This window comes from Lepidochelys kempii, chromosome 1 (assembly GCF_965140265.1).
Source record: "Lepidochelys kempii isolate rLepKem1 chromosome 1, rLepKem1.hap2, whole genome shotgun sequence".
In the NCBI taxonomy this organism is placed as follows: Eukaryota; Metazoa; Chordata; order Testudines; family Cheloniidae; genus Lepidochelys; species Lepidochelys kempii.
The window spans coordinates 258,705,459-258,723,749 of record NC_133256.1 but is presented as its reverse complement, the minus strand read 5'-3'; the positions used below and the strand labels follow the sequence as shown (position 1 = coordinate 258,723,749).

Below are 18,291 nucleotides of genomic sequence, written 5' to 3'. Positions count from 1 at the left end.
TCATTACACAAAGTAAAACCATTTCCCCATGATTATTCCCCCCGCCCCCCCACTGTTCCTCAGACCTTCTTGTCAACTGCTAGAAATGGCCCACCTTGATTATCACTACAAAAGGTTTCCCCCTCTTCCCTCCCCCTCCCTGCTCTCCTGCTGGTAACAGCTCACCTTACCTGATCACTCTCGTTACAGTGTGTATGGTAACACCCATTGTTTCATGTTCTCTGTGTATATAAATCTCCCCACTGTATTTTCCACTGCATGCATCTGATGAAGTGAGCTGTAGCTCACAAAAGCTTATGCTCAAATAAATTTGTTAGTCTCTAAGGTGCCACAAGTCTTCCTTTTCTTTTTGTGGCTCTTTTGGGTAATGTCGATCGCTAATTTGGCTCCTGAACCACTGAGGTCTGAGTTTCAGAGTAACAGCCATGTTAGTCTGTCTTTGCAAAAAGAAAAGGAGTACTTGTGGCACCTTAGAGACTAACCAATTTATTTGAGCATGAGCTTTCGTGAGCTAACCAATTTATTTGAGTATCACTGAAATAGAACCTGATATGGTGGTCCCCTGATAAGCAAGAGGTAAAATTGCAAACACTAAACATTAAAAAAAAAAAAAAAAGACAAACTAAAGTAAACCCATCACTAATTTACACCCCAAAATGACACACCCAACATATTCCAATGCACATCACCCTGTTACAGCACCAACACAAATGAGCATTTTGTCCTGAAAAACAATACAATACTTACTGGGAATATATTTGGAAAAAGTAGAATATCTCAATTTACAAATTAGGAGAAAAAATACTTCAGTGTTGGTCAAAGCACGCTGCCACCCCACTGAGTCTTTTTACAGATTGGTCTTCACCCCCTGGCAATCTAGCCCACTTTAAGCTTTGCCTAAAAAAAAAAAAGGCAATAATGGCCCTTGTTCAAAGTAGAAGAAACAAACAATGAATAGAATATTTGACACCGATTATAAATTTGGAAACTGTGCTTTTCTGCAGCTAGTTAATTTGAGGTTCATGCTTCAAAAGTGGGGATATGAAGAGTAGTGAAAGATAACTTTCTATTTCAAAAGTTTGTGGTCTAACAGCTGAAGTTTATTTTTTCAGGTCTGAAGAGAAAGGGGTTGTCAGTACTTGAAGTATTACCTCAAGAAATGCAAACAGAGTTTTGATTTAAACTCTTCTGTATTAAAACTTACATTGGTGCTGCAAAAACGTAATTGCATTATCTTACCCACTTGGCATTGCCAGAATCGTTCAACTTGTGAGCAAACTATTCCAGATTTGTTTTAATAATTTTACTGCCATGCAGAGTGACAATTCTATATTTTAACCAAGAATTCAAACCTCATGATGACAGGGGTGTGAATCAGCTTATGGGATGGTGGGAGTGCCTTGCATTACTTCTATTAGAGGCACCCATCAGGCTGACTGAGAAGTAGCAATGAACTGCTGCAGAGCCTGCAATTTCCAATCATCCTGATTAACTGGCGAAACCAGAAGATAGGTACCTGAGGAAGTTCCTGATGACATGCCAAATTCTGTAAAATCTTTCATTGGACAATGAGACTAAAAACAATTTTGTCTTGCAGAGTACCCGTAAGTAGACCAATTCCTGAGAAGACATGAGGGAACTCCTCTGAAAATGGAAGCAGCACTCATGGCATTTGAGTATTTGAAAGCATTGGTATTTTTGTGGGATGTGGATTGTGTGTGCTTTTTTGGTCACACTATACAAAAGCATGTTTTGTTATAGAAGGCAGCTTGAGCTAATCAACCTTAAAGAAATGGTACACACCCAGACTATTGAACTACACAGGCTTATCAATATGAAGACCTGGTTGTTTCTGCAGCTACGGTATTTGCTTCTACCCTATCCATGATTACCGACTTTGAAAGGACCAGTGAATGAGTTAAAAAATATATATATTTATTTAGAGAGGCAGGGGATTATATTGAGCGGTACAAAAAATGCTGGTCAGGAACACTCATGCTTGACGCACCTCACTCATGAAGAAACATCCTGTAAACAAAAAGGCCTTGTCATATTGACATTTTATTACAGGATCTCAACCATCTGAATTGTCCACTAGAAGGATCATCTTAGAAGGATCATTCTGATGAGAGCTGGCCGCTCTGATACCGGCTCCGCACTTCACATACTTTGAAGGAACGGGGGGGTGGAGGTGGGAGGAGGGGGAGGGGAGGTGCGGTGCCCATGGGCGTGAGTTGCAAGCCTCCGCCTAGTAGCCGGACCTGTTCCAGGCCGCTTCCAGGGCATAGCCCAGTCCGCAGTGCCAGGACAGGTGGGAAGCCTGCCTCTGCACCCCAGCTGTACCGCTGACCAGAAGCTGCCGGAGGTAAGTCCAAGCCCCAAAACCGCGCCCCGATCCCCTGCCCCAGCCCTGGGAATCTAAACCATTTGAGGGTTTTTTATTGTTTGGTTTCTGAACTACCATTAGTATGAGGGGGGGCTGACAGAATCTCAGAAGTAGTGAAGGTTTGAGATACCAAGCACAACAGGGACTGACCTTAGGAACTAAGGTCATCCTTGCAACAACTGGGGAACAAATACCTGGCTACTGTGGCAGGCAGAGCATCCCACACCCTGTGCTCTTCCTGCCCCTCTGACTTATTTGCTCTTCGAGACCATATTTCACCCCAACCAGGAAAGAAATGCAGCTAGTGACTATTGGCTTGTAGTTTCCAAAATGCCAGGTCCTAATGATAAACTTCTGCCCTTTGGGAATCCCAACGCTTTCCTGCCACACTGCTGCAGAGAGGGAGGGAGAAACAAAATCTCTGGAAATAGCTCCTGCCTGGAGATAAAAAGGAAAAAAACATAGGGGAATGACCTCCTCCTCCAAGAGATTGGGGAATTAGAGGTACAACCAGTACTCTGAATGGCTCCTACTGCAGGCATGACATCATGAAGTTAGGAGAGAGAAAAAAGACAAGAGGACCCTCTACGCTTGGAAGATGAGGATGAAGATCCAAGTCATCATGAATTACACAGCAACAGGAGCCCATGAGAGAGAAGGCTATGTCTTCATCTCCTGAAGGGATATACCCAATTATTGCCTTGTGATCCTGAATTGTTGCTCATGAATTCACAGGGAGAATTGGTGGCTTGTAATGCTTTTCACAATTTATAGCTGACTAAAAGAGAATGTGGCCATTCCTCCTTTATATTGACTTTGTCATCTTCCATACTTTTGAAGGCTGAACTATTACTATGCCCCTGAAGTCAACCCAGAAGCTCTGGACAGTACAGAATAGAGACGAATGCTTCCTCAGCACCACTTTCTGGCATGAACATCATCTATGCTCAGGTCTCCACAGTGGCTCCCCAGTTGCTTCCAAGTGCAATTACCAAAGTTGGAGATAATCTTTGAGCCTTAAAGTCAGGGACATTTATCTGAGAGGCTATTACTTTATGCCCAGCCAAGGCAGAAAAGATCAGCCATGACCTTAAATTTGAGCACAGTACATCTGGAATTTTTAAAGACACTTGAGAATCAGACATCCAACTCCCACTGCATTTCAATGGGACTTGGGCACTTAACTCTCTTAGGCAGGGGTGGCCAACCTGTGGCTCTGGAGCCACATGCAGCTCTTCAGAAGTTAACATGCGGCTCCTTGTATAGGCACCAACTCCAGGGCTGGAGTTACAGGCACCAACTTTCCAATGTGCCGGGGGGTGCTCACTGCTCAACCCTTGTTCCTACCACAGGCCCTGCCTCCACTCCACCCTTCCCGCTGATCGGGAGGTGTGGGGAGGGAGGGGGAGGTGCTGATTGGCAGGGCTGCCAGTGAGTGGGAGGCGCAGTGGGGGCGGGGAGCTGCTGACGTATTATTGTGGCTCCTTCTCAGGCTCAGGTTGGCCACCCCTGCTCTTAGGCTTCTTTGAAAATCCCAGGCTATATGTCCAGAAGCAGGGCTCTTCCAGTTGAGATCCCCCACACCTTTAGAATTCACTCTCTTTAGCAGGCCATCAAAGACAGTCTAGCTACCTTTAGTGTATAGCAAGACTAAAAAAAGAGAATTCATCAGTTTTTCTTCCATATTTTAAACTTCTGTAAAGATAGCAACTTTACTTACTGAGGCCCCCAGAGCATGTTAGAAATTAGCAAAACACAATTTCATTCAAAATGATCCTAAAGCACTTCATAAATTATTCATATACTAATCTTTTCCTCCAAGCAATGAAATGCAGCCAGCTCTGGAATGAAACATAGCAGCTATTATATAGAACCCAGAAAAACTATTGAACAGTTTAAAACAGGATCTGAAGAATATTTTGTCCAATCAAAACAAAGTTTTAGGTTAGTAATTATGCAACTGGAATTTGTTCAGGACACAAAGATTAAAATTCTAAGCTTCATAAAAAGCTCCCAAGGGTTCTTTAATGAATACACATGATCAGGACCTCTGTTTCAAGTCTCCTCTATAAAAAAAAGCATTGCCAAAAGCATAATTCTCCCAAACAAATATTGCACTGAGACATTGGTTCATACTGTCTGAGGAAAGAAAGCCACCTACATAGCCTGAGGAAGACTCAGCTTTTGGTGGCTCACTTCCATGCAATAACCAGAGCATAACCCTCCTTAGCTAGTGAGATCAAAGGCATGCATTAACTTCTGCTATCAACAATTCTGTGCAAAGCAGTCTCTCAGCTTTAATAAATATTTTACCAAATAATAAAGTTACTGTTCTCGTACCATTTTTTTTTTTATTGTTGAAAGAATGTAGAGAATGGGAAAACTATTTTTCATGCCTATGCACATCCAACAGTTTGTACTGTGGAGCACTCCCCATCTTCCTGCCGGTTGGAGGCAGAACATAGATCAACAGTCAGCCTGGGGCCAGGACAGCCCTTCTGTGGAGAAGAACAGAATGATGCTTCCAAACTGAAAAATACTAAATGAATATGTAAATCACCTAACTAACAAATGAACCTTGTGTATCAGACCCTTAGAGAACAGACAAATATCCCTTTACACAAAAAAGGGCTCCACAAGAAAAGGCTCCACAGGCATGGAGCAAACCTGTCTGACCAGACTGAAGTAGAGCCACATAATTATTTCAGGGGGCATCCCTGAGGTTGAGGGGATGATGATCCCCATGGATCTACTAGTGGGGGAGGATGGTCACTTACCCTCTGAAATAAACCGCCCATTGGCTAAGAGTGGGACAAGGCTGCTGCATAGCTGCAGTGATGTCGGCTACTGCTGCTGCTGCTCCCTTGGAAAACTAAGGTGCCATTATGGGATCCGCTTAAAAAGCCTCTTGCATTCCCCCTGGGCTGGAGGCCCTCAGTGGCCCAATACCCAGTCTAAGCCTTCACACCAGCCATGGGAGTTAGGTCCCATGTCTGGAAGGCTACAGGGGGACCTGGCCTGCTCTGGCACCTTCAGATTGCCCTTTGGTATGTCTGCATGCTCCTCTCTGCTGCTGGGACACTTTGGTCTTACTGCCCCTGGATAAAAAGCAGGACTTGGAGGACATTTGTCGTTCTTTTTTCTCTCCTTACCAGCCATGAGTCAAGATAAAAAAGGGGGAAAACAGCTCTGTTCTGGTAATAATCAGACCCCACCCTACTCCACGATACAGCACTTGACCCAAGGTTTAAGAATCTGAAGTGCTGTCCAAAATCTGAGAGGGACGAGGTGTGGAGCATGTTTCCAGAAGTCCTAAAAGAGCAACACTCTGATGCGGAAAGTACAGAACCCAAACCATCAAAAAAGAAAATCAATCTTCTGCTGGTGGCATCTGACTCAGATGCTGAAAATGAACATACATCAGTCTGCACTGCTTTGGAACGTTATCGAGCAGAACCCATCATCAGCATGGACGCATGTCCTCTGGAATGGTGGTTGAAGCATCAAGGGATATATGAATCTTTAGCGCATCTGGCATGTAAATATCTTGCAACGCTGGCTACAACAGTACCATGCAAACGCCTGTTCTCATTTTCAGGTGACATTGTAAACAAGAAGCAGGCATTATCTTCTTCAAAATTTAAACAAACTTGTTTGTCTGAGCAATTGGCTGAACAAGAAGTAGGACTGATTGGAATTGTAGGCTCTAAAGTTTTACATTGTTTTATTTTTGAATGCAGGGGTTTTTGGAACATAATTCAACATTTGTAAGTTCAACTTTCATGATAAAGAGATTGCACTACAGTACTTGTATTAGGTGAATTGAAAAATACTGTTTTTTTACAGTGCAAATATTTGTAATCAAAAATAAATATAAAGTGAGCACTGTACACTTTGTATTCTGTATTGTAACTGAAATCAATATATTTGAAAATGTAGAGAATATTCCAAAAATATTTAAATAAATGGTATTCTAATATTGCTTAATTGCACAATTAATTTTTTTAATCACTTGACAGCCCTAGTCAAATTCAGATTTTTTTTACTCCTATCCAAAAAAAGAAAGTGTGTTCTCCACTACAGAAAGAGATGACTCCTGGTCTACAACCTGCCCAGGAACGGAGGCAGAGAATTCTGGTATTCTCCACAGACAGGCAGCCCTGGCTCCAGACTGGCTGACAATTTTTGCTCTGCCACCAACCAGCAGGGAGAGGGCGAATGCCTGATATTACAGACTGTGTGGGGGCGCGGGAAGAGATGAGAAATAACAATGGGAAGCGATTAGCAGATTTGAATTACAAGTGAACATTTATTGAAGAACACAAGTCTCTTCCCCATTCCTTGAGTGCACCAGTTGAGCTCAGTTTCTTACCAATGGATGTCAATACATGAGCAAAAAGATGATTACCACCACCCGCAGGGGTCAGTTTTCAATTATAGAGGCTGAGACTGAGCTCAAAAACCAAATATTTCATTTAAGCCAATGATTTTAGAAGTCCTAGTTTTCTCTTTAAAAATTTATTTCAATTAATATCAGTCACATCTATTGTCTGAACTGCTAGTGGCAGATTTCTAAGAGAAGCACTTTTTATTTATATTCAATAACCAAGGTCAAACAGTTTACCTAGCAAGTTCCCTCACTCTACCCCCGTGGTTCTCAAACTTTTGTACTGGTGACCCCTTTCATACAGCAAGCCTCTGAGTGTGACCCCCCCTTATAAATTAAAAACAGGTTTTAATACATCTAACACCATTATAAATGCTGGAGGCAAAGCGGGGTTTGGGGTGGAGGCGGACAGCTTGCGACCCCGCGTGTAATAACCTCGTAACCCCCTGAGGGGTCCTGACCCCCAGTTTGAGAACACCTGCTCTACCCCATAAGAACTGTAACAGCCTTTTCAATGTACTTATGTATTATACACCTTCCATTACAGCTTTTCTTTAATGCAGTAACTGTATAATAGGTTCAGTCTTTTTTATCCTGTTTGATATTTCAAAAGCACATCGGCAATAAGTACTATCACCCCCTATTTCCTAATAGTTACAAAATCTGTGCATGGCATTGCCATTTGTTTTCTAAAATTTCCAGATGCAGCATAGATTGGTTAGAAAAAAATATTTTTTTTGAGAGACACACAGACCGAGACAGACGGTTCAGTTAATGAAATCAGGACCCTTCCAGATGGAATCACAGTTCAAGGTAGGTCAGTCCTATGCCTCAACAATCTTGACAGTGTTCTTTTAATACTAGACTCTCCCGCAAGGCACTCTAGTGAAGGTGTTTCTATCCCCTGGTAAAATAAACTGAGATTCAACCCCACTACAGAAATAAAGTCTTCAGGCCAACTGACAGTTACAAATGCCTGCTAATATACACCATTATGTACACAGTAATCGCTAATGAAGGAAATGTCACATGCTAACCAATACCATGCAAGTACTACACCTATTGATAGGTCTCTAAATAAGTGCATGTTTCTATTCCCATTCTCCCTTTATCCACTAACAATCTATTTGCCTATTACACATCTACATTTAAGTCCCTTATATACCAAAATGCAATCTACCTCTCTTCAGTAACTAGCCCCAATTTCATTTGATATTAACTGGGAGGACAACAGTAAAGTCTACCTATGCCTCATCCAAGTACTAATAGCTCCAAAGAAGTGGTTATAGAATAAAATATTCATTGAAGATGTGAACATAATTGAAACTGGGACAACATTTTGAACTACTATAAAAGTAAAAGTTATTGGTGACTTACAACCAATTGGATTATTGGACCCACAAAATGTCTTGCAACTATCATCAATTTTTAATTCCAATTGCCACGTCAATGAAGCATAAGCAACAAGAGCCAAACTTTTTTTTTTTTTTTTTTAAACTAACCTATAGTATATTCACTTAGGTAGATGAAAAATTAAGATGGTGGGTAAAAAGAAATCCAGATGACTAATCAAGCAAAAAGCAATATCCTCAACGAAGTATTGTGTTTATACTACAGCTGAATAATGTGACTATCCTTGTTTTTTAGCTGAGGTATCAAAATTGTAGTTTTACACTTGTACAAATTTTATTAGTAACCTAATTAGGACAGAGATCTTTATGGTAAGCTCTAGCATTTTACTCTGTATTTGTATAACATCTAGCACAAAGGGTCCTTGATCCTGACAGGGACCTCTGGACACCACTGTACAGTAATACAAGTAATTTGGTGACGAACTCTGCCCACTGCCAGTTTTGAATGTTCTCTCCAGTCAAAATAGTTCTGGGAAGGTAAAATACAATGTTGTAAGTCACCTGAAAAGCTGCAGCTAGAAATCAGGTCAGCTGTGAAAGAATTCTTGATTTTATTCACAGTAAACAAAGGCAGCAACAAAAGGCAGAGCACACTATTTTGATGAGGCCAGCATAATACCTCTCCATGTTATTCTCTGCAATCACATACTGTTTCCCCATTAAGTCTCTGAGAAATTTTATTAAGGCAGAAAGTTAACTTCCACTTTTTTACATTATCTGCTTCATTTCAAAAATTTTCTGCATGTTTCAATTACCACAAGTTTGCAACTCTTCTTTAATTTACTATGATACTAGTATGAACAGAAAGAAATGACAAGTATTTTGAAAAGCTTGGCTCATTTCCACTATGGAAAAGAATGCATCTGCTCAGTACTAGAACCTCCCTGAGTTCATCTTAGCTATCTATCTAAGAAACAACTTCAGCCACAGAGGTAGCAGCCTGTGTTGCTAGCCTACTAAAAGCTTAAGACCAGAACCAATGAAACAGCACGGTTCCCCGCATTAGCTAGAAGGCAGTGTTTTAGGGATGGATGGGTAAGATCACTCTCTTCCTTTAAATGACCAAGTGACACTGGAATTGTATGTTAAAAAAAAGTTTCTATGGTCTGGCTCTGCCAAAGATCCAAGATCTTCCTACCCTCTACAAAGAGAGAAGTCAAGAAAAGAATAATCACAACAATGTTGGCACTGGCTCGAGCAAAGAAATTATCTAGGATATACATAGGACATCCATTATTACAGTACCATTAGCAGAGGGCTTTGCCCTCCCCCAGCCAAAGAAAGGTTTCTAGATTTCCACCAAAAAGTACTTAAACACACATTTTCTCCATGCACTTTCTTAATAGAAATTAGTCACTTTGTTTTATTACATTTCCTCTTTCCTCAAACCATAAAAGGCCAGGATCTAAAATGGTCCATCCAGTAAAGGACATTTCATTTACAATTCCAGTTCCTTTCTGGAAATTTATTTTAAACAAAGTAACATTCACATTTCAGGGAACACCAATCTACCAGATGCACACCAAGGGTTGACAATGAGCAAACTCTTCTTTTGGTGCATTTCACAGTGGTTTCACCAGACAAGGAACATGTAAAGCTTCATATACACATTTCCGCTGGTAAAGTGAGTTCACTTTCTCAGCTCTAGCTTCCTAACGCCATTAATCCTTTAACTACAAATTCTGATTAGCCCACTGCAGAATATACAAAGCAGAATTTTGTGTTTCAGAATTTAAGGCAAATCAGCACACTGACTTTTCAGTCACTAGCTACTATGAAATACGTGTATTTAAGAAACCAAGGGCAAGCACCCCAAGAACAACCAATGCTTCCAGCACGTTTAAACAAGAGTGGTTCCCACCATTTACTATGGTAAGGCCCTTTTTAAATAAACGTGAGACTCACTGTTTGTTTTCTTCACCAGGAGGTGGAGTCTTGCCATGCCCTTCCATTACAAAATCCTCATGTTCCATCTGCAAAGGCAAGCATTGCAGGTCAGAAATTGGTGAAGCAAAGTGCATGTCACCCTAATGTGTTCTTTTTCCACATATCACAACTCAGTGTGGCCACTTTATTTCAGTGACTGGTCCAGAACAGACCATCTAGATTCTAAACAATGAATGCACACCTTCATTCCTCTTATAGTGGTATCATTCTATAGCACAATTTCCAGAATGCTTGTGTGCATAACAAAATAAGAGCTTCCGAGAGAGGAAGGATGGTTTAATGGCTAAAGCAAATAAGCAATAGTTAGGAGATCTGGATTCTGTACCTAGCTCTGTCATGGACTTCCTGTGTAGTCTTGGCCAAGCACTTCATCCTTCTACTTCAGCTTCCCTATATGTAAACTGGGAATAAAAATACTTATCTATCTCACAACATCTTTAACATTTTTAAAGGACTTTGGGATCTGGGAATGGAGGGTACTGTAAAAACAGAGTATATTTTGTGAAAAATAACTTTTGTATTAAAAAAAGACTTGTCCATATGCATACCGCCACATACTGTAGCCACCGGAAGAAAAAGCCTAAGCGAGCCTTCAAACAAATGCTGTTCCAGTGATAGCTTAAGGAAGACATTTCCTCTGGCTCTCATGACAGAAGATACAAGGGACACTAACGAAGTTTTCTGTTTAACTTATATTTTTCTCCACAATTCCAGTGTGTATTTTAAACCATTTCTTAGGCAAGGAAATCAGAGCACCCAAACACTACATCTAATCAATCATCATTCAATTACCTCCCTCAGCTAGAATTTCCTGCACGGGCAGCAGAATATTACGCCCTTATATAAAAACCACACATAAATGTATTATATATAAATAGAGCCCTTCATGGATACAAAATTTGTATCTGCATCAGATCTCCGATCTGCAAAAATGGTCCGTGGATATCCACATGCACAGATATAAAGCGGGTATCCACAGATTTTCAGGGCTCTCTATATAAACACCAACACACACACATCTTGCAACCTTACACACCATGTGAAGTAAGCAAGCCACACTGCAATACTTGATATAGGCTTGTAGACACCATTGTCAGATGACAGATAAAATCAACTGAATGATACCCAAAAAAGACACCTGTGATCCACTGTTTGAAACTGGGGGTAGGGGAGAAGAGCATTAATACACGAGGTAAGGGTAACCTGCTTTGGTAGTTCTTTGAAAAAATAGTAGGTACCCCCAATTTGTACCTCAATACTCTCAAGCAGTGACAAAAAAAAAAAATCACTTATACAAGGCACTGTCTGAGTATCCAAAGATGACATTTTACAGGGACAAGAGAAGCAACATTATTGTCTGGGTAGACGAGTACTCCTAAACAAGACCACAGATGCACTGTAAAAGATCAATGAGCTATAAGCAAGAAGTGATGTTCAGTAAACATATATTCCCAAACAAAACATGTTTAAGATTAATACATATTTACAACTTATTTAAACTTTATTTAGTGACTATTTAAAACATCATCAAAACATTGTAGTTATTTTTAAAAAATGCTTAAAAGCCAGGAAATTCAGCACTGTAGTTTTGCAAACAAGCATAACTTCCATCCATTATGGAGTTTGGGGTCTTAAAGACCTATGGAGTGGATGAAGGAGGTAGATATAATAGAGTTTCTACTTTTTATTGAGCAGTGAAATTCTCTGGCACAGTGTAATGGCACATGGAAGAAGGTATTCATATGCAATACAGAAACAAAAGGAGAGATTTTAGTATGTTTTTCGATATATGTTCAGGTGGATTGGGAAAGGTCTGTTGCCAATCTGAAATCTGAAATCTGTATGTACAGAAAATGGGGGGAGGGTTTGTGGTCTTGGAAATCAGTGCACAGTAATTTGGAGAGAAGAACTGGATAGATAGGACAGATATTTATATAGGATCAGAGTTAAGCTAAACTGACATTTTTTATAAAATGCAAATTCACTCCTACAGAGGCCAATAGAAAGGAGCAAATTATGGCAGGTAAAATATAAAATGGAAATTAGGAGAGAAAAGTAGGAATTTGAAGAGCAAATAAAGACAAAATAAAGTCTTTAAATATATGAGAAGCAGGAAGCCTGAGAGAGAGGAGGAGTAACATGAGCAATTAAAGGAAGGATAAGAACATTTCATAGAAGCAAAATGATTACTTTTAACCAAAGGAATGCTGGGGAGATCTCTTTCTTAGACCTAATCCTTTCAGGTAATAAAGATGAGTGACCGTCAGAAAAAGAGGAGGAATTTATACAAATTCATAAACTAAAGAGCAGCAAGTCACTAGGACCTGAACGTCCTGAAAGAATTTAAGAATGAAATCTGAAGTGTCAAAGGTAGCAAATGTTGGAAGCTTACAAGACATCAGGAGTGACCTATGACCATTAAGCTTCAGGTACCAGGAAAATTGTTTGAAATTGTAATTTAAAATAGAATTATAAAATACCTAGCGATGCATGGTATGATAAGGGACCATTTCTCTAAAGAAAAAAAATCAGTCCTTTTTGATGCATTAAAATTCTCTGAGTATGTCCACAAGATAATGGAGAAAGAACTGCCTAGCAATTTATTTAGACTTACGAAAATCCTTGTGCAAAGTTTCTCACAAGACGCTATTAGAAAAATTAAGCAGTTATGGAGTGAAAAATAAAGTACCAGCACAAATGAGAAACTGGCCAACAGACAAAACAAAGTAGGAATAAATGGTAAATAATACAGCAAAAGGTTAAGAGTAGGATGTCCCATGGATCTACACAAGGAGAGAGATTCTTTGATATGAATTGAATATCAATCAACTGGAAAAGGGGGTGAACAGGGAGGTGACAAAGTTTGCAGATGACATTTTCTTAGGTTAATCAAAACTAGAGAAAACTAGGGAACTTCAGAGGGACCTAACAAAGCTGTGTGAGTGGGCAGCACAGTGGCAGCTTCAATTCTGTGTTGAGAAATACAAAGGTAGTACACACAGGAAGGAACACATTACAGCATTTTAAATTAACTGGTCAGAAAGAGGACTTCCACTTCACTGTAGAATGCTCAATGCAAATCTCTGCTCTGCATGCTGCATAATCAAAAAAAAGACAAATATTAGGCTGCATAAAGAATAGTCTGGAAAGTAACACTGACATTGTAACATCATGTAAATCAATGGTATGCCCTCTTTCAGAATACTGTATTTAGTTCTGGTCACTCGATCCAAAAAAAAACCAAAACCCACAACAAACAACGAAAAACAAAAACAAAACAAAACAAAAACAACCATAACTGAAATAGTGGGGGTTTAGAGATACAATGAAAATGTTTAGAAGATGAGGAAAGACTGAAAACACTAGGATTGTTTGTCTTCTCTCAAAACATATGAGACACATGAGAGATACAGAACTATAAATGGTGTAGACGAATTAAAATGGGTGCCACTTTTTTCATCTCAGGACAAGATGACATTCAATTATATTGAAAAAGCACCAATTTAAAATAGAGAAGGAAATTATACATGGTGTAAAAAAATAACTTGGTGAAATTCACTGCCACAATATATCATTGAGGCCATGTGCTTAGAAGGATTTTTAGAAGTTAGATATTCATACGGATAGAACAACCACAGATACGTTAGAGATTATTAAAAAAATAGGAGGGAAACTCCCATGCTTCAGGGCATAAGCAAACCTCTGAGAGGGGCTAGAAACTTCTATGAACTGGTCATTCCAGAATTATCTGGTAGGTGGTTTCTTGCATCTTCCTCCAAAGCATTTGGTACTTACTACTGGCAATGGTTGGATATAAAATACTGGACTAGGCAAATTGCATGTCTGATTTGGTCTGGCAATTTTATGTTCCTACATAGTTTGCAGAATCTTGGCTCCAAATTTCTTAGCTTTTGAACAACTGCTTTTGGAAATAACATTTTATGGACATTTAACTGGTATATATTTGTAACTTTGAAATTTCATTCTACTCAAAATGACTTTGTTAAAAAATAAGACATTATGGAATTCCGAATTTGTGGTGTTCTAACAATTGCAGATCAAATTTACTCCACAAGTAAAATATTTTTCCTCCAGCCCACTCACTGGTTTATACATCATTGCTAGTAATTCTGGCAGGCCACATGCTGCCCTCCGTTATATCTGCCTTCAACTGGGATTTGCACAAAGGTAACTGAGCATATAATTTGAAAACAATGGAGTTGTGCACAGGAGACTCTGCAATTGGAACTTTGATTATGCACAAAGCCAGAAGAGACTCTTGTTCATATCGTTATAGCTGGGTTGTTTCTGCAGGGACGACAGGTAGTAAAATATCTGTCACCAAAGCAGACCAACAGCATTATGAATACACACAGGGGACAGATGTATTAATTCTATTTTAACAGAGCTTTGTCAGTGGATTTCCTACGCTTTAGGCATTATTTTGAAACACAGACCTGTGAAAGCTTTGTTTAGCTTTTATTTTCACTAGAATAAATTCCTGCAACCCAACTAGTTCAGCTGGTGGAGTTTTTAAATTCCACAGAATATGCATGACCAAGGGAAAGAAGTAGTGTAATGCACTCTGGCACCCAACAGTTATATCTGCTGTGGTGTGAATGTGGAGGAGGTGCTTACCTTCTGTATTGAAAGCGTGAAACCAACAGAATGGAGAAGGAGAAGGATGTATGCACAAGGTATGTCATTTCCTTCCTTGCGTTACACTTGGCTGAGGGCAGGCTTTGAGACTCACCCCTCCAAGCCTTCCGATCCCACCCACAGTCCCATGTGTCCCCACTCACTCTGCCTCCTTTTACTCCCCAGCAAGCCTCTCAATATCCTTTTACTGTGCCCTGACAATGCCAAGACCAGTGCTTATGCCCTCTCTTTCTAAGCAAGTTGGAGCCCAGCCTCCCTGCTGTGCTTCCATGATATGATGTGATTTGTGGCAGCAACACACCAACCATCTGAATCCATACATAATAGCGCATTCTAAGTCCTCAGCCTATTTTGTCTTGTATGATAGGCAGGGAAGGAAAATTGTCTTGGAGTTCACAGAAATCAAAGATTTTGTGATCTTTTCTCTCTCTTTTTTGACTTTGATGTAACAAGCAACTCTGTCAAAGGTGGAGAGTGCATGGGGGATTTGGAAGGGGAGGGGAGTGGTGGGAAAAAGAATAGGACTGAAAATTTTTTAAAATCCTGCTGCTAAAGAAGCATAGCCGTATCCACTCCACCCCCAGAGGAGTGAGGAGAAGCAGGAAAGGCACAGGAGCTGGCTGATGCATTGAGTTTCTCTTAACAGGGCTGCAGCCAGGGAGTCATTGATTCTAAGATCAAGAATCTGAAGAGAGTGCATTCACCACTTGTCCTTTATGGCAAAAGGTGTGGGTGCAAGCTTAAAGATGCTGGCAGCCAAGAAGATAGGACTTCAGGAAGCTGAGGCAAGATATTAATAACCTGCTATTTTTAGGAAAAAACATTGTGACATACATTTAATTCTAGCATTCTTGTTACTTCAAGACTATTGTCATGATGAAACCAACTTTTTAAAAACAAAAAAGTTCAGCTGTCAGTGCTGATCTAAAGATTTAACCAAAACTTACCAGTTCTGCCAGAGCCTGATATTGTTTTTCCAAAAGTTTAATTGAAACTTTAAGCTACCTACACTGGCTAAAAATATTTAAATCCATTAGTTCTCATTGAGGATGAGAAATGAATAAAATAAATCTGAAGTTTTTAGTCCAAGTTGTTGCAGACAGAATGTACCAAAAACATAAGAAAACTACAACAGTGAAAGACTACATTTCCCCAAACTCTGATGTTTCTAAGAAATCTTTTTCCAATTAACCTCAACATCTTGCAAAAGGAAATCTCCTAAATCTCTACTTTAGAGAGCGTATAGGAGAACTCTCAACTGGAAGGACTGTTTTCAGAAGAACTTAAGTAAGGGATAGTTGTTAAAAGCAAACACAAACATTAGGCTTACAATGAAAAGCTATTTAATCAGCGGAGAAAAAATAAGGATATCTGAATAAAGAGAAAAACATATATTCTTACATATAGTTAAGGTTGCTTGCAGAGTTCAATTAAAAAAAAAAACACTGTTCCCACTCATTCAGCTCTCTAAAAAGTCCTCATTTAGGGCTCTAATTTTCCATGGACGAAATCTGTTCAACCATTTGCATTAAACAAGTGGATGAAAGAGTTTTGAAAAGATTTTAAGAATTTTTACTCAACAACAGGTCAAACACACATGAACTGTAAGCTTCATATTTGACCTATCACTATACCTTCATGAGGAACAGCTACATTTGATAAACATTTTTAAAAGTCCAGCAAACTGCTGCTAAGGTTTTACATTAGATTAAAACAAATGAAGCTCCAAATTTTATAACCTTGTCTACAACACTGAGGTTCTTCTCAAATTCTCCTACTGTTGCTCTAACACTAGTACATTTCCTAGGCACTAGCAACAGCAAGAGTGCTATTGTAGATGGGCCACCAGTATTTTCTCTACTGCATTACTCAGATGTGCTCCGACTAAAATGTCAGCAACTGGTCACTAGTGCTCCTTCCGTTGCTAACACTAATAGAACGGCACCAGTGCTAGAGGAATAGTGGAAGAATTTGTCAAAACACACCATATAGATACAGCTTATGAATCATCATAAAGGAGAAGAGGATATTGGCATATTATCTCCACCTGACCTGACCAGAGGCCAAGACAGGGATATCTTGGATAATCTGCACTGTGGAGAGAGTTTTGTGTAAACTAGCATTTTCCCCCACTTTATTTGCCTAGCATTGGTGGTAGAAATGTTGAAAGCACAATTTTAGACAAGTACAAGCATTTTCATCTAGCACTGCCAGACCAAAGAGGAGGGAGAATTTCCAAAAGTTCTCCATGTAGATGCATCCTCAGAGGGTGCATCTACATTAAAACAACAACATAAAATTAGTTCCAATACTATGACAACCAACAACAGCGCAGCTGCACCAGTGCTAAGTTGCTAGTATAAACGAGGTTCAGACACTGGATAATACTTAGTCCTGCCATGAGTGCAGGGAATTGAATTAGATAACCTCTCACGGTCTCTTCCAGTCCTTTGATACTATGATTAACAAGCATATTAACGGAAGCTCATTCAGAGCAGGTTCTCATGACATGGTGGCAAAAAAAATGCGCAAGTCCTGTCTATACTACAGCTTTGGTCTTCCTATTATTAGTGAAGCTGTACTGTAGTTGGCACTTTCTGTAACATAGGTACTGATTCTTCTAATGTGGACAAGACTGAACATGGCTCACTGAAACAGACATAGCAAAATCCAAAGGTGAGTGGGTTAACATCAAAACACACTGGGAAGAAGGATTGTGTAGTGGTTATAATCAAGGACCAGAACTTGAGGTTCTCCCTCTAATTTTGTCACTAACTCACCATGTGACCTTGAGCAAGTCACAACCTCTATGTTCCACCTCTAAAATGGATACGTTACTACTTACCTATCATACAAGGGTCTAAAAGGCTTAATGTTAAGCACCCTGAGATCCCTGAATGAACGATAATCAAGACTCAGGGCCCCACAGTGCTATACAGCCAAGACGACAGTCCATGCCCCAGAAAATTTACAGTCCACATTACTTAAGTGCAAAGTAATATTATACTGTAAAAGTTTTCCATTATCCACTAAATTGGTTAATTTAGAAGCATTTGATTTTAAATTAACTACAATTTGAGTACCTGGAGAAGACACTTGAAAAGCTTCACAGTGTCGAGGCTTCTTCAGACAGCATTCAGTAATATTTTAGGGAACCATTTCACCCCCCCCCACACACACAAAGGCACAAAAAATGTGCTGAATGTGAGAGCTTGGAAGGGAGAAGACCCACCATTTTCTGCAGCCTTCATAGCTGACACCCTCTTCTCCATTAACATTATTATTATTATTATTATTGTATTTCTGAGGAGTTCTAGACATGGACTAGGACCCCATTGTATTAGGAGCCATACAACACACACAACAAAAAGATGGTCTTTGCCCCTAAAGAGCTTACAATCCATTCTCTACACAACGTATATGTGGATGCATGCATATATTTTGTTAGTATATAAAAAAAAAGAAAAAAAAGACATCCACAGACTCAAAATGCGCAGCTG

At 39.7% G+C, this 18,291-nt stretch overlaps 1 protein-coding gene across 11 annotated transcripts in view; it reads right to left on the bottom strand.

Annotated features, from left to right (window-relative positions):
• The window catches only part of TNRC6B (trinucleotide repeat containing adaptor 6B), a 212,340-nt gene that overhangs the window by 129,073 nt on the left and 64,976 nt on the right, over nucleotides 1–18,291 (bottom strand). For 3 of the 11 annotated variants that reach the window (XM_073326943.1, XM_073326935.1, XM_073326995.1), the window contains one exon: nucleotides 10,091–10,158. The exons of 7 other annotated variants lie outside the window; for them this stretch is intronic. In XM_073326943.1, the coding sequence (XP_073183044.1) occupies nucleotides 10,091–10,158 (68 nt within the window). Of the gene's footprint in view, nucleotides 1–10,090; nucleotides 10,159–10,457; nucleotides 10,534–18,291 lie in introns of all 11 variants that reach the window. One more of the 11 variants, XM_073326959.1, reaches the window with a different exon arrangement.